The sequence below is a fragment of the Pavona decussata genome, unplaced genomic scaffold, assembly GCF_977016875.1.
Source record: "Pavona decussata unplaced genomic scaffold, jaPavDecu1.1 SCAFFOLD_307, whole genome shotgun sequence".
Classification (NCBI taxonomy): Eukaryota; Metazoa; Cnidaria; class Anthozoa; order Scleractinia; family Agariciidae; genus Pavona; species Pavona decussata.
Window position 1 is genome coordinate 90666 of NW_028145700.1, and position 17792 is coordinate 108457.

Consider the following 17792-nt stretch of genomic DNA (forward strand, 5'->3'; position numbering starts at 1 on the left):
ATCAATCTCAGCCAGTTCGTTTGGATGCATAATTACAGGCTATACATCGCTGTGATTCTAGTTTGTATCAGTGGTGAAGGTCAGTACAAACAATTTGTGGATAGTTGGCTGCAGAAGATTGGTGGTGACTCTGAACTTACATGGAGGCATGTCTTCACACGAGATAACCCAGCTGCTCTAGTGCACAGGGGAGAAGATAATAAGTGAACAGTAGTTTCTAAACACTGGCCACCAGAACAAGTTATCCAAATGTCTGCAACAAGTACAGCGAAAGTTAAAGCTACCCAGGAACTACATGTAAGGTTGCTGCAGTTGTGACTGTCAGGCTTTATGGTACTCTTGAAAACCTTGCTAGCAGAGGTTTCTTCCTGGTAAGTCTTTTAGCATGTATGAAGTCGTTCGCGTCTAGCCGCCGACCACGCGAAATACTAGAGATGCGAACGAATTCTTACATGCCAAAAGATTTGAAAGAAAGAAACCCCAGACCCCATTAGAGATAAGAGAAGAGCTTTCTGAAGAGACCACTGCAGCGACTTTATTCAATAAAACTTTCGTGTGACTCAATGGCTCATGACAGTAATCTGGCACTTCACCAAAAACAAAGAGAACGAACAAAACACTTGTCTTCTGTGATAAAATATTGTCCGGCAGTGCCTTACCTAAAACAAGTGCTCATGAACAACTGGTGTCTAATTAGACAGTAACCTCTACTAAGAAAAAAACATGAAAATTCACCCCGGAATGCAGTCTAAAGCAGAAATTAAAAGTTTTGAATTTTCCAGCAGCATCTGCAGTGGATAACATGTGAAAGCATAAACAAAATAATGCTGCGCTTAGCTTGATATTGTGTGGCACATAAGAAGTTAAAAAGATGAAATTTCCTTCAGCTGACTGGTATCAAACAGAGGAGAACATGCTCTGAAGGACATACTCATTCGAGCAAACATGCACCAGGGAGGCGCACAGGTGGTCACTCTTTTTAAAGGGAGAGTTTCACGGTTCGGCGCATGTGCGAGCGATAGCGTAAGCGCTGTCAAGCCAATTGTTTTTGGACCAATTAGAAGCGAGTAAACACCGGCGGGATACGGCGGGCAAGTCTTATAACTTGCTGGCATAAAACTGACCGGCTAGTGTTTCGGTCACGCTTCAGAAAGAAACAAAAAGGCTGTCCATGTAAAATACATCGGGATTTTTGCAGCGCCGCTTCGTGCATGTCCCATGAAATTCAAGAAATGCCAGAACTTATGAACTTATGCGAACGTATACGGTTTTAATTTAGTACAATGTCGATATCTCGCGGCATCGACCCTTTTTTTATTACACGCGGTTCGAAAAGCCGAGAAGCTCCCTCAAACCAGTATTTCATCAGCATTCAGTGATTAACTTACTATAGTGTGTTCGTTCGATAGCCTGATTTTATTAGACCAGCGAGAAGGCAAAGAACGAGAAAACTGCAAGCTTCAAGAAGCGATGCGACCGTTTAGTAACAACAACACTCGGAGCGTCCTTTCGAGGTGCTGAAATGCATTTGAGAAAACTCTGCCATGGTGGCAAATCAAACCTGCGTTTGCCATTCGCAATGACCATAATTTTATAGATAAATGAATACCTTACAAAAGATTGTGTAGTTTGCCGCAAGTCTTTTGTTTTTGTTTTTGTTTTTGTTTTGTTTTTTTTTTTCTACTGTCCGCTATTCGAGCCCGCTAATAGCAGTAATAGACGACTACAACTAACTCGCACATTTGATCAGATATTTATTCGCTTCGCGTCTCGGTGTTGTAAATTTTTTTCCATCCAAGGCAAAACACTGATGTTTGATGCTGTTTGTCCGTCGAATTCTTCGTTTTTGACAGTTGACTTCCAAATGAACAAACAGTACGATTGAAAGCTAGAAAATCCTCGCGAGTTCATCCAAAGCCAGTCGGTGACCTTTGCCATTTCCAGCGAAAGCAGATGTGCCGCAAAATTCTTGTTTACTTTAAAATGACTTATCCCTTTACCAATTTTCCACGTATGGTGGACGTATCTTGTTAACCACACAGGATTTCTACATCCACTGAGGGCACTCCACTCTGTCCGCTTGATCTGTGCTTCAAGAGAGTCCAGAGACAGTCCCGTCGCCGGTTGGCCGCGACGTCTCCTTTGACGATCTATCGACAAAATGTCGTTTTTGGATGCTAAAACACTTTTAACCTTACAAAAATTGAACTTATATTTACAACAGGCAACAAAGATTATAAAAAGTGAAGAATGAAGGGCGGATGATCCAAATTCGGGCGCGATTTCAACAGATCGTTCAACCACAAGCTCGCATCGAATTTAGTGTCGACCCGTACAACTTATTCTTGAGCCGGTCATCTCGCGCATGCGCTTAACCGTGAAACTCGGCCTTTAACAGAGGGATTCATCCGACATACCTCCTAGACAAACACCTGTACACCCAGACGTTTAGTCCATTATGAACTGTGAACACGTTTTCGCCCTCCACACATTAGTCGGGTTGACAACGACAGGTCTGGCAAGACTACGTTGGGTCCCACGCCTGTGGAAGTTAGCAAAGGGAACCATGTCATAATGCTATGCTTGAAAACGTTTCCAAGCCATAGCAAAACTCTAAACACCACCTGATAACCCCCTTGTTAATCGAAGGTAAGGAGCACACCCATTTAAAGTGGTTTCATTTTGATTATGTGGGGATGATCAAATACAAAAATACATGGGATGAAAAGTGGAAGGCAAAGCATGCATTGTGCTCTATACCAATTCCCAGTTCCGTTGGCAGTGAAAGGAAGACCACAGAAGATGTATCTCGATCATGGATCAACGTACATCTACTGGAGCCGCATGGTGGTTCAGGAAAGTTATGTGTGACGAGAAGTTGAACCAGTTCACAATAAAACAAGATGGCGCAAAACAGGTTGCGGTCGTTGTTGACCTTGAAAATTCTTTGTTCGCAAAGTTCGATATTGCAGAACGTTCTCATTTTTTTACAGAATCGAGGACTGCTTATGTTGAAAATTTCTCTTCAAAAGTACACTTGTTACAGAATGGGAACTTGCAGATGAGACAGACGTATTTTGCCGAATCAAAACACGAACTACAGGTGTCTTCGTTGTCATTTGACGTGGGATTTGAGAAGTTCAACTTCTTTCTCCAAGAGGCCATATTTTCTCGTCCGCAGACTTACTCGTTTTTGCTCTCATAGTCGTTGAAACTGTTTAAATAAATCTTCCCGCAAACAAGGCTGAATATATTTATTATCATACAAATTTTTAATCAATTTATTTAGTTTGTCTAGATGATCGTCACACGTTCTATCCGTCTGAAGCAGACGGACAGAGCATGTTGATCGATGCAAACTTATTTAGACGAACTTACCTGAGACAGATGTCGAACCTATTATGAACTTAATCAGCTCAGTCTGGTTTGTCTTATGAAAAGTTCGATGTTTGACTTAGGCCTCAGCCTTGATATACTGACGGTGAGTTTTGCTGGACTTAAACACTAAAGGGATTCCCAACAATTTTTATGCCCATTAATTGCAAGTTGTTTCCTTGTCCTTTCTATTTTTCTTTGAAATGTTAAGACGTTACGACCTGAACTAAATTCTTTTAACCACAAACTGTAATAAATTTATACCAATTAATCTAGCACTTCATTTCACCTTCAATATTTACGTCGACCGGGATTTTCTTTCGTCATACTTATAATGGTTACTTTCTCCAGACTATTCTGTTAAGACAGCGTTGATTACGTTTTGCTTTAGATAGGAAACAAGTACTGAATCTTTTTAGCACCGATTGACAGATAACTTTGGGGTCCAAATTCTACCCTCATATTTTCATTGAAGTTTCGCATATCATGTTTTTTAATTACTTTTTCAGCAACTCCCTTGGGTCTTGTCTGTTACATTAATTACGGGTGTCAGGCCATGGTTTACTGTGCAAAGGAGGGGTTTTCGATAAAACGTTATTTAACTTGAGGCCCTTTGGGTGATAAAAAATTATTTACTTAATCAATTGTTATGAAACTGTGAAAAAGTGGCATATAAAAGCACATTTGCAACAAAAACGAAAACAAAAAGCTTCCAATTTACAGCCTTTTCTTGTAACTCTGTTTTAGACACAATGAAAACCTTAGTTTTCTAATTACCTTTCACCAAATTTACCTTATTAAGTTTTCAGTAATCCAAAACAAAATCACGAGCCTGCCAAATTTTCACAAAAAGAAGACGTGATTGGAAAAACTATCTACAGCCTGTATGACCGAGGTTGACCTGTCCACTTATACAACCACTAGATCATGTAACCCTTAAAAGTATTGAATAGGTCCTCGTACTTTTCTTATTGATCTTTCCGGGAAAGTAACTGAGAGAGAAATGCCTTACTGGGAAGTTTCTAGACACGATAAAATTTGAACTTTCCTAACTTTTATAGGGGTATTTTACAGTATAGACCACACCTTCACCTTCCAAGTTTTTATTCTCTGTTCATTAAGTGTATGTAGACTCTGTGAAAAGGCTTTAAAATATGTTCGTAAAATAAGTATTCTCTTCTATTTACATTTCTACAGACCTCGCTACTTTCGTACAAAAAACCATGACGCAACCTGATTCAGTAGGCAATAAATTCGGAGAGGGTGGGTCCTATGACAACCTTGGTATCACTTACCGGAACCTGGGCAACTTCCAAAAGGCCATAGAGTACCATGAAAAGCATCTGAAAATAACAAAAGAAATCGGCTATATAGACAGAGAAGGTATGGCCTATGCCAATCTTGGAATCACTTATGACAGCCTGGGCAACTTCCAAAAGGCCATAGAGTACCATGAAAAGCATCTGAAAATAGCAAAAGAGGTAGGCGATAGATCTGGAGAAGGTAGGGCCTGTGGCAACCTTGGAAACGCTTATCAGAGCCTGGGCAACTTCCAAAAGGCCATAGAGTACCATGAAAAGCGTCTGAAAATAGCAAAAGAAGTAGGCGATAGATCTGGAGAAGGTAGGGCCTATGGCAACCTTGGAAACGCTTATCAGAGCCTGGGCAACTTCCAAAAGGCCAAAGAGTACCATGAAAAGCGTCTGAAAATAGCAAAAGAAGTAGGCGATAGATCCGGAGAAGGTAGGGCCTATGGCAACCTTGGAAACGCTTATCAGAGCCTGAGCAACTTCCAAAAGGCCAAAGAGTACCATGAAAAGCGTCTGAAAATAGCAAAAGAAGTAGGTGATAGATCCGGAGAAGGTGGGGCCTATGGCAGCCTTGGAAACGATTATCAGTGCCTGGGCAACTTCCAAACGGCCATAGAGTACCATGAAAAGCATCTGAAAATAACAAAAGCAGTAGGCGATAGATCTGGAGAAGGTAAGGCCTATGGCAACCTTGGCAACGCTTATAAGAGCCTTGGCAACCTTCGAAAGGCCATAGAGTACCATGAAAAGGACCTTAAAATAGCAAAAGAAGTATGCGATAAATTGGGAGTAGGTGGGGCCTATGGCAACCTTGGCAATGCGTATCAGAGCCTGGGCAACGTCCAAAAGGCCATAGAGTACTATGAAAAGCGTCTGAAAATAGCAAAAGAAGTGGGCGATAGATTCGGAGAAGGTGGGGCCTATGGCAACCTCGGAATCGCTTATGACATCCTGGGCAACTTCCAAAAGGCCATAAAGTACCATGAAAAGGACCTGAAAATAGCAAAAGAAGTAGGCGATAGATCCGGAGAAGGTAGGGCCTATGCCAACCTTGGAATCACTTATGAAACCATGGGCGACTTCCAGAAGGCCATAGAGTACCATAAAAAGCATCTGAAAATAGCGAAAGAAGTAGGCGATAGATCCGGAGAAGGTAAGGCCTATTGCAACCTTGGAAACGCTTATAAGAGCCTGGAAAACTTTCAAGAGGCCATAGAGTACCATGAAAAGCGTCTAAATATAGCAAAAGAAGTAGGGGATAGATCCGGAGAAGGTGGGGCCTATGGCAACCTTGGAATCGCTTATCAGAGCCTTGGCAACTTCCAAAAAGCCATAGAGTACCATGAAAAGGATTTGAAAATAGCAAAAGAAGTGGGCGATAGACCCGGAGAAGGTAAAGCCTATGGCAACCTTGGCAACTCTCTCCAATACCTGGGAAAGTTTCAGGAAGCTTTCGAATGTTATCAAGCTAGTGTTAATATACTTGATATTGCCAGAGCTTCCATTACTCGTGAAGATGCCTTAAAAATAAGTTTTCGAGACCTTTATTGTGGTTCTTACAGTGGTCTCTGGCAAAGCCTACTGAAGCTGGGAAGAATTGATGAGTCCTTGTGTGCTGCTGAGCAAGGTCGAGCACAGACCTTAGCTGATGCCTTAAAAAGACAATATTGTTTGACAGAGTCCCAACCAGCGTCACTTGAACCTAAAGAGATAATTTCTTACATCTCAAGCAAATTATCTACGAAAACGGTTTTCTTGGGGCACAGCCGCAACAAAATCACGTTCTGGGTTATTAGCAAGGGAAGCAAGGTTGAGTTTCGAGAAAAGGAATTAGAACCGGGAAGAGAGGACGAAGATGCAGTCACTGTCTTGCTAAATACCACTTTGAAGGAGATTGGAGTTAGAGTCCGTGTTAGATGTGAGAATCGTTCATTGGATGAGCTAAATAATCGTGAGGATGAGAATAAACAAGGAGTGCCACCACAATGCACTATCAATGCATTACAACCATTACATGATGCAATTCTTGGCCCCATTGCAGACTTGTGTCAAGGTAACGAATTGATCATTGTGCCCGATGGTCCCCTTTGCGTGGCTCCGTTGTCAGCACTTAGCACATCTATCCACATACGCACTGTACCCTCGTTGACCAGTTTAAGGCTAATCACCGATTGCCCTGAGGACTGTAAAAGTGTGCAGGAGGCACTGCTTGTCGGAGATCCATATCTGGGGGATGTCAGAAAACCAAAGTTCAACGAACTGCCCTATGCCAAAGAGGAAGTAGAGATGATAGGAGAAATTCTAAAGATTCCACCTCTTACAGGAACAGAAGCAACTAAAGCCAAGGTGTTAAAACGAATACCTTCAGCCTCTTTGGTTCATATTGCAGCTCATGGACGAAAAGAAACAGGAGAAATTGTTTTGGCGCCAAATCCTGGATGGGAAAAACGTTGCGAACAAAGTTCAAGATCCCGTGCAAGGAACAAGGGTCCGAAAGAAGAGGACTACATCTTGAAGATGTCGGATGTCCAAGCTGTTAAGCTGCGAGCAAAACTGGTTGTGCTTAGTTGCTGTCATAGTGGCAGAGGAGAGATCAAGTCTGAGGGTGTCGTCGGAATTGCTCGGGCTTTCTTGGCCGCTGGGGCTCGTTCTGTTCTGGCTTCACTTTGGGCAATTGAAGACCAGGCAACTTTGGAGTTCATGAAGATTTTCTACCAACTTCTTGGAGATGGTAAAACTGCCAGTGTAGCTCTTCACCAGGCTATGAAGTATCTACGAGAGTCAGAGCAGTTCTGTGCAGTGAGGAGCTGGGCTCCTTTTATACTAATTGGTGACGACATCCACTTGAATTTTGACGCAAAGAAGGAAAGCGCTGAAATGATGCTTGAAAAATGTAAGTTTTGTCTTTTTCAAATGTTATGGTTGTTGTTGTTTTGTGAAAGACAGAATCTTTGTTTAATGTTTGGCTGTTAAGTTATCCACTTCTGTGGGAAGTGGTTGTAACTAAAGTGTTTAAGACCAAAGTTGTATAGCGGCCTGGTGTTTTACAATGAAGAAGTTGTCCAGTAGAAAACTGAGTTTGAACATTTAGCACAAAAAATAAATGGCAATCCCACCTCTAACGCAAAAGAAAATATACTACTTCAGTAGACGACAGCTTGTAAAAAGAAGTCTAAAAAACATTGAACGAATTAATGAATAAATGCATGAATAGCCAGAGGGGAAGTTTCGGTTATTGGTCTACCAGAGAGAAACGAAACGGTCGCGAATTTTCGGTTGATTGTTTTAATACATTGACATTAATTTTTCCTCCCTTATACTTCTCATCTCTACAAGAACAAAAGTCAGAATTGTAATTTCGAGGAATCCTTGAACAAAAGCTAGACTTACCAGGGTAAACATTTCTTCTGTTTTGCAGACGCTGAGTAATCGAGTCGAGAGAAAACTTTGCCAACATACATTTCCCCTTGCCCCGGGGATTTATTTTACCCCTTTTTAAAACACTGGAAAGTTACAAAACGCTCTTGCCATAAGCTGTTTCTGAAATGCTTATTTGATTAAGCCGCTGCCTTTTTTTCTAGAGAATGTTTAGAAATAAGATCGAGGAAGGTCTTTTAACAAAGTTTCTTATTTTTTCTCTATACGCCTGTTAGAATTTTATATGTGACCAGAAATCTGATTTACAAGGATACGCAAAGACGACCAATTGAGAACGGAAGTTAAGCAAGGCCAGTTAGGCAATACGTATACTTAGTAATGAAATGTGATTTCTTCAATAATGTCTCCTACGCAGCCGTTACTTTAGCCTTCAGCAAAACTTCTCCCTACTAACGGCTGCTCAAGCACTCACATACGAAACACCTATCTCACACACGTTTAACAAATGATTGCTCTGGTTCTGGTTTTCAGAAACTGACACATCCCAGATTCTACGCCAGGAGACTCATTTGTGGTTATTTGCCGTCAGTGGCATATTATTAGACTCAGTTTTGTTGCATGATACATTTTTAAGTGTACCTAAACTTTGCTGTGAAATACAATTACATAGCAGTTATTAGACTAGTTATTGCAAGACGTAAATTGTCAGTTAGATCGCCTGGCCGCATATTCTTACTAAACATGCCGCAACGGGACCAGGACTAGACATTCAATATATCGAGAATATAACAACAAAGATTACAACATTTCAAGGAGGCTCGCAACGGTGGTTCTGGCATTGGTGTGGATCTTTTCGAATCAATATTGGGTATGGAAGGCTTGCCTCGATTTCCATCATACTACACCATCTTTTCAACCTATGAGCAAATCTTATGCTTTTGTTAAATTCCTAGCAACAGCTGTTACCGTAGCAATGGTGAAATAAAGCACTTCTTCTTGGGTAACGTCGATTATTTCAAAATCTAGTCAGACACTTTACAACGAAACTTTCAGGATTTAAACTACGCAACCTAAACTACTTGTGGACGAAATTATAACAAATCTGTAAGAGCGTTCTCAAGTAAATAAAGAATCATTTTTATGGGCTGATTATTTGTTATTTGTGTTTTAAACGGCTAAAATGAGTTGAAAAAAGCTCGTAGTTTGCATAAATCAAAATATTTCAAAAATGCCCTTACAGATTTTCAATTTCAATTGTGAGGCGTTAGAATAATAATTCGTTTTGATGTTCGAGCAAGAACCATTTCGGGCGTTAGATAAGTAGATGGAAACTTTCTAGTTTCTTTTCTAGTCTTTCTTTCTAGTTTCAGTCGCTGTTCTTTATCTCTGAAAATGATTTTTTTCGTCCTTTTCTGATCGATATCACTGCTATGCTCGTGTGATGAATATTTACATGTACACCACGCTTGTGTTCACTCACGGGTTTATCTTTCACTCTTTACAATAAAACATCTTTTCAGTCTACTGCTTACAGCATACTTGTGGGATATAGATTGTCCGGCGAGAATCAGTCAAGCTCAGAAGTTGAAGACTTTTCTTACCACGGGTACTGTTGTTGACGGGAATGACGTATTTAAGAAGAGTGCTTTGAGTCTCCCTTCGTATGGTAACAGCCGCTGCTTCGAATACAACAAAATCAAACAATTTAAGTAGGGGGCCTACTCGTACCGAAGTCTTTTTGTGTGATTTATGACTGTGGGAAAAGCAGGTCTTATCAAGCAGGTCTTATCCAAAAAGAAAATTTGGAGTAACCACGTATTCTTCAGAGATAATTTAGTAACAAATTTTCTAAAAAGCAGTAAAATAAATGTTTGACGTTTTTTTTTTTTTTTTTTTCAAATTGAAGCTTTATTATCTCTGAAAACCACGTGATTACCCCCAATTTTCTTTTTGGAGACCAAAAGAACTTGCTAAGTTCTACTTACTCCGCATAGTTTTAAACCACGCAAAAATATCCCTGTATTAGTAAGCACTACCCATACTGGAAAACAAGAGTATCTCGAGATGCGCCGAGCGTATGCGCAGTAACAAAAGTAGGCACCGCCCTTAATCACAGGTTGGAAAGATAGTGGAGTATGATGGACATTGAAGCAAGCCTTCCCTGCGAAATATTGATTTGAAAAGACCCAACCCAATGCCAGAACAATTTTTGCGAGCCTCCTTAAGTCATCACTTAAGTCAATGCCGTTGGCAACGAATTTTTCAGGACCTACACAACAGCAAGGCTCCTTTGGACAGGCTTGTTCGATTTGACTTGAGAAACAGTAGTTTGTAGCCATTTTTGCCTCATAATTTGGGACAAATATCTTGTTTCGTGTAGTTCTCCTCTTCAGTCCAAAATGCCGTTCTTCTTCGAAAGGGAATACCAGCATTTCACTGTGAATTACAAAGTAGATTTAAATTGATGGTGAACATAGATAAATGTTGCTTTGTGTTAGCGGAAAAAGTTCTTTCATCGTAACAATTTAAAATTCAATTCTAGCTTCCCAGGAAACAACCTAATTGTTAATTAATTAATTAATTAATTAATTAATTGACCTCTTTCATTTTATTATAGCTGTATTATTGTCAACGTGATTTTTCAGGCTTTTTTGTCTAATGAAATACTATTTTATAAATACCAATACAAATAAACTGTTGTTGTTGATAGTAACTAGCAAGAATGCATTGATTATAATAACTACTGTTTTCCCCCTCTTTCATGATGGGAGAGATCCAATTCCTCTGCTGCCCCTTGATATTTATTGTCAATTCACTATTAGTTTCCGAAGCATGTCATGTAAGTTATTCTTATCCACTGTTTAGAGCTCAGATGTGACAGTTAAGAGAGGTTATCGCATTTCAAGTAATATATCAAACACGAGGAAGAGTGTTTCATCAGATATCCAAACACTGAGAAGTAGGTTGAAAAAACGAGGCGCAGCCGAGTTTTTTTAAACGACTTCGAGGTGTTTGGATATCTGATGAAACACACTTTGGAGTGTTTGATATGGCTTCTCAAATGATCAATAATTCTTGGAGAAATTCAAGGTTAAAGTTGGCAAAATTTTATGGTAATTAGGATCACATATCCAAACCACGGTCACGGTAGTGATTTTCTTTGTTTTCTTTTGATGAATTATTAATGAATTTGAGAACCGTGTGTAAAAGACAGGCGGAATTGTTGTTGCGATTATTTAAGTAAACTTGGTCGCATATCCTTTTGTACAGGGACAGCTCTCCTAGCTTTAAAATTAGCCAGTCACAATAAGACATTTGCAAAGAGGTTGATGAAAGGTCAATTTTTGTGGGTAATTAGACGTTTGTTGCATTGCACGACAAGTGGTCACACGATAGCTTCATACCTGCGTGAATTGCAATGATTAGAGATCTTCAAGAAATTTAGGTGAGGTTAAACGTGTGTAATCACAACTCATTATCCGTTTGTTTGTGTCGCACCCTGTCCTCAAACAACACCTTAATTTTACTTAGCAAAAAACTCATTGGCAACTGCAGAGTCTTCTTTCTGCACATTAAACTAGGAAATCCCTTACAACAGTTAATTAACAATCATTCACCGAAGTGGAGGTGAATAGCAATGAATATTGGTAAATATCCATCACTTTCACCGACACTGAGGTGAATGATTGCTTTAGTATATACCACACAAGCTGAATAACGAGCGGACCAAAAAATTATTTTATTTCTGACAATATGCCGACAAATGGTATGAAATTTTAAAATCTCGCGCACCGCGTAGTAAGCGATTTCTTATTGTAGAAAATTCCGTCTCGCTTTCTTGCAGACAAATAAAACTTTTGGAGACTCTTGTTTAGTTCCCACAGTGTCATTTCTTCAATTTTTCTGTGAAAATCGTCTTGTTGTTGAAACCATGCTGGATAATATTAAATGTTTCATTGTTTCCATTGTAATTTTAATGCTCGGCAGTTTTTGTAAACGAGGGATTGTATTTTCATTTTTCACCGTAGAGTACGAGGTTGAAAAGATTAAATAATTTACCATTTAATGCCGTTAAACCTAACTTTGTTGTCATTTATGTATTTTTTTAACAGCCGCCTCCTTTATCGAAATAATTTCCTCTTAAGTAACCGTGGCGAAACGGGAAGCCATCTTGTTTCTCGTCGGCTGCTCGGAGGTGAATAGTCCTTAGCTAATCACCTCCGAGCTAGCCAATCAGCGCGCGCGAAAAGTACTATTCACTTGTGTGGGTAAAAGTACTATTCACTTGTGAACAATACTTACTTTGTGATCCCTGACTTATACACGGCCACTTAACAGTTCAACAAAGTTGCCAGAATTCTCAAATTGCATGCCGCTTTTAAACTAGCTAGCGAGGGATTGTCCTCTAAAGAACAATGCAGGTTGGCCCAATAGTAAAAGTAGACATACAAAGTTATCATTGATAGAGGCCTATGTATGTATGTGGGGTTCACTTTCTCACGTCTCGTTTTCTGTTTGCTAATCATTTATCGTTTGTTACATGCGGATTGCAACAAATGTGACAGTATATTTATCGCCTGGTAAAAAAATTAGAATGCTGTGTTATTCAGTCACTGACAGAGGCTAGGCATACTCGGCAAAACGAAATCCTAGCTTTTCCAAAAGGAATCGAAGCTGTGACCTTCCGATTACTAGTTCGGGTGATCTACCACTGAGCTACAGGAGACTCGTTGGAGCTATGCTATTAAACAAGTTTCATGCGACAAACATCCGCAGGGTGGCTATTCCCCAAAACTTTGGATGGGTGGGTGGGTGTGGTGCGCTGCTTGAAACCTTTACCCTATTTCAGACCAGAACTTTGTATCAATACCCTATTTAAGACACTGCAAACCCTCCAATTGCAAATCATCAATAAATATAGAAAAGATCCAGATGAAGGAGGAAAACAAATAATAAGGAGTTGTGTAGCCCTTGCAACCCCATTTTACTGGTGCAAACCATACTCAATTCCAGGTAAAAAAAAAATCTATACCCTACCAAAACGTAGCAGCGAACATAATTATATACCTATATGGCTGTTTTAGGGGTGTACCTCCCCTCGCCTGGGGTAAACATCCTGTATGCTGGTTGGATTCGAATATGGACGTGTTGCATATGCGTGATGGAAGAACTGTGGTGGTATATTTTAGGTAAATGGATTATTGGTCGGTTTGATAGGTTGAAGGCACGAGAATTTCTTTCGTAACTAAGCTGACGGGTGGTCAGTTCTTTTCTTTTCTCCAAAAGGAAGCTTTAGTTAGGAAATGACGGGTGAATTACTTCGCCCAAACCCAGCAAACAGCGATCAAAAAGGAACTAAGATTGTTGCCCAGCATCCTTTACTGTAAATTGATTTACCCGTGACCCTTTCTGAAAAGGCTGTTCTCGCAATGCCATGTGAATCAGCCATATTGTCACACACAACAAAATCAAGTTGGAATCTTGGTTGTTGTTGACTCATTACAAGATGAAGGTACCTGCGAACTGTTCGTGTAAGCATCGTCGGCTATTTAGCAACTTTTGATTAAAATTCAATAAAGACATTAAAGCTTCTTAATGTAGTAAGCGGCCTGGGAGTAGCTCTCAGGTTTTCAATTGAGACATTAAGGTAGCAAAAAGGAGACGGCAAGCCAACAGTTTATATTGAGGTGACATAGGGACATAATCAAATCAAGACTGACTGTGCAAATTTCGTACAATACAGCACTTTAAAAGCCAGCTTCTCTTCAAACTTGACACAGAGACATAGTCACGGCGAAACAAAGATTTCGTATTTTAAATCTGACGAAAAGTTTCCGAGACGAATTTCAAGACCTGTGCCATGAACTTTGAAATTTGCCACCTCTGATGGACCAAATTTCTGGCATTATATAATTTTTTTTCTGAAAGGTATAAATAATCAGTATAATATTTAAAACACTTGCTGCGAGTTTTCTGAACGGCCTCAATAACATTCCTGGAAAGGCTTGTGTCAAGAGAGTTCATAACAATGATGCTTTTGTGAACGTTGGAAATTAGCATAGGAGAAAAATGATTTAACACCGCATACTAATGAAGAGTAGGTTTTATCGGGTTTTAAAACCACTGCACGTGATGTTTTATCGACCATTTGATAGGTCAATGGGCTTATGAATTATTAATGAGTTTTTGAAGTGCTGCCAATTCTAACGACACAAATGAGGGATTAGAGAATTAATTCTGTAGTGTATGTTAACTTAAGTGGATCTTAGTGAACCTATGAAAATCTTCCTGAGCATTAGCCCTAATAAGGAAAGTAACCAGAAGATAAAAAAAAAAAAAATTTAGACCTCGGCGGGAACCAAACCCAGGACCTCCGGATTTGATCGTCCGTTCAGTCTTTCCTACTGAGCTTCGAGACCAGACGGGAGGAAGTCGGCAGATGTAAATATGCGTCACTTTCGTACCTTGGATACTTTTGTCGTGTTAAATTTCCTGCAGTTAAAACGTCTTTTAAAAGAGAAAATATTTTTTCCCGCAATGGAGCACAAACGAAGTCAGAATTACAAAGGAAAGAACAAGCACAGGTGATTCCCTGAGGAACGTGTTTTAAAAGAATATAAAACAAAAAACAGGCCTAAGTTACATAGAAACTGGGGTTACTGATCAATGGAATGCCTCAGAACAGTTAGGTAATGGCTTGTCACCGTGGGCGAGTGTTTACAAATTGAAGCTTTACTCTGCTTAATTCTAAACTAATTTATTTTATAGGACTCTTGGCATGATTAGCCGAAGATGAATAATCACACAGGGTCCCCAACAAAAATGTTCGAACCCGTGAAACGCCGGAGGCCTTTATACAACTCAGCTCCACACGAGACTTGTGCTTACTGAGGCTGGGATCTCACAACAGTCCCCAGCAATGTGCACGATTGATGTTGATCACATACAAAGAAGGAAGCACTTGTTTCGTATAAAAATAAAAGTAGCTGCCACTGCAGGCATTTTGTGGTTCTGCAGTAAGGCAGACGAGAATGTTCAGGTCAAAGAAAGGGCATGAGTTTTTTAGCTCTTTGCACTTGCTGAATAGAATTATATATTTTAATTAACGGTTGGTGTGCCTGTATAAAGGGAAAATAACACCACACAAGAATGCTTATAAGAATAATCGTTCACCTAAACCCAAGAGATTGCCAAGATTTTTTACAGTCTGTGAGTGTCAGCAAACTTATCTTTGCCATGTGAAACCACGTAACGATTGTTTTGTCAGGAAGGTTTATTGAGGTACAAAATATGACCGATTTAGAAAACCGAGCTTTTCAATCATTGCCATCGTGATGTATGCAGCACTCAGCGTTAGAAGTAAGGTGTGGGAGTGAATGTGGAGCACCAAAGCAATTGCAATTTGGTGCATACTGACAAACTGGTTTTCTCAAAGGTATTGGGAGTGCAGCGATAAACAATCAATTAATGGCTTCTTAACGAATCGGTTGAAACCATCCAGAAATGTGCGTCATGAATGCCTTCTCTCTCTTTAACTGTTTGTCGGTTCAGCAAAATTGTTATCAAATACAACAAAAATAAAATATTGAAGGAATTAAAGAGGTGAAATTAAACTGAGTCAATTTGCGGATGGTACAAATCTATTGTGAACATAGGAAAAATCGATAAGGATTTTGCTGGCAATTTGAAAACCAATTAGCACAATCCTTTAGAATTAAAATGCTTGCGCAAGCCGGTGAAAATTTAACGAACCCATGCATGTTATGATGAGAAAGGCAATGACGAATTTAACATCAATTTTAAACAACCGTTGGTATGCTGAGAGCGAGAGAACTTATATTTTTAGGAAAGTGATGATATTGAAATATTTTATACAGCTAATTTATCAGGAGTTATAGTTCTTAATATTGCTAAGGAAATTGCACCTGTCGTTAAAACGAAGCTTTAACGTCTTTTGGAAAAACAAGAGAAGCAAAATCAAAAGAGCAGCGTCATTTCAAGACCAGCAGGATGTTGGGATTTGTGTGGTAGATATTGCAATCCTTTTCAAGGCTCTAAGACTAGCTTGGATCTCAAGACTCTGGGGTATTATCCATGGAAGGTAGGGGTTCGAATGTTTTATTACGGACCGCTAGTGTTAGTTATTGAAGCTTGTATTTTATCTCTGCAATGGTGATTAATAAACAGTCATTACAATGTTTCGGTCGGGTATCTTTTTCTTCATTGTAGTCACAAATTGTAATTGATAAATTTATTAAATACTGGATTAAACTCTGTTCTCTCCTAGTAGGGATATTTTTGTCTTATAATGTTCTTATTGTCGTCAACAAAAACGGCCCAATCAGAATCCATTATCGGCGCGTATGTCACGCGGGAGGCGACCGTCGCATCCCAACCTGTGTGACGTCATATAGTCACAATGTGCGGATCAGAAAGAAAGGGCTATCTTTCAAAATGGAGGCCCCACGCGTTTAGTTTAGACTCTAATATGCCGTTTTCAGAAAGCAAACAAACCTTTTAGAAGAGGTAATTAAAATCGAATGAGGAACTTCTAAGAAGTACTCGACAGTTTACACGGTGGAAATTGGAGAGTTAACGGCGAAGAAATTACGCTTTGACTGACAGATTTAATAACCCAATGCCAAGACACTAGAAGTCATAGCTTACTGGCATCATAACTGGCGTGCGACGCTGCAGACTTTGTCGAACTGATGCCCAAACGTTACAGGAAAGCTACCTCACAAAAAAAATTACAGATTTGTTTGCCAATCTTTACCAAAAGGTTTCATTGGGTGGCAAACTGGGAAGAAAGAAATGAGAAGCGCACGCGAAGTGCGCATGTGCGCCTGGAAGTTTCTTTGGGTATTGATTCCCTGCACTATTGGAATAGATATAGTGGACAACAGGTTCCAAAACGTATAAGGCGATAAGTTCTGTACGTGTCGAAAACGTCCACCTTGCTTGATCGTCGATCACGCAAGTCAACGCTTGACAGTTTCTCGCACAAAGCAAACAACACTCTCTAATGGTAGATAGTGGCCCCGGGTTCGGGGAGGGGAGAGGGGAGTTCTAAATAATGGTTATGCTGAGAGGCTTCGCCCCGTGGTTCGAATTCTCACCCTTTTATATACCATTTTTTGGCTGACACAGTTACCTGTTGTTGTTGTTGTTGTTGTTTTGTTTTGTTTTGTTTTGTTTTTTTAACCTTTGGACAGTGTTGCTTGGTTGGTGGTGTCTTGGCAAGTCCTCGTGCTTGTAACCTGTACATCCCGGGATCGACTCCGAGAGAGGGCATATCATGTGTTCAATTTTTTTTTGCAGGCTGAGAGGTAATATTATGTTATTCGAGTACGGTTGCCCAGAAGACTATATTGATCCTGAAGTCCGCACTTCTTTCCAGAGTTTGTGCAGTTCATCGAATTGAGATTATCAAAATCCCCCAATGTCCTCCTTTTCAACGGTCGAGTGTTCTTTTAGGCTATTTCTTTTTAATTTCGATCTCCAAAGCCGTGTATTCAATTGAAGGAGGAGAGAAACTTAAACGTGCCGTGAGAGTACCATATTTGCTAAAAGTTTACAGCCTATCGAGAAACATTTTCGTTCATTACGAAAACTCGTTTATTGCGCATGCGGAATTCACGGGTTAAAGAAGAACGTTCTTTCCGGCCGGTTGGGATTTCCATTTAAGTTTAAGGACGAAGAATAAAAACACCCAGGAAACAGAGATTT

The 17792-nt window shown here is 39.9% G+C and overlaps 1 protein-coding gene across 5 annotated transcripts in view; it reads left to right on the forward strand.

The window, feature by feature from the left end:
• LOC146454226 (uncharacterized) overlaps positions 1-10776 on the forward strand; it is a 28789-nt gene extending 18013 nt beyond the window's left edge. For 4 of the 5 annotated variants that reach the window (XM_085095679.1, XM_085095680.1, XM_085095678.1 and 1 more), the window contains 2 exons: positions 4573-7578; positions 8104-10776. In XM_085095679.1, coding sequence (XP_084951805.1) covers positions 4573-7578; positions 8104-8114 — 3017 coding nt within the window. In that variant the 3' untranslated portion in view covers positions 8115-10776. The remainder of the gene's footprint in view (positions 1-4572; positions 7579-8103) is intronic. The other variant, XM_085095681.1, reaches the window with a different exon arrangement.
• Positions 10777-17792: the final 7016 nt, after the last annotated feature.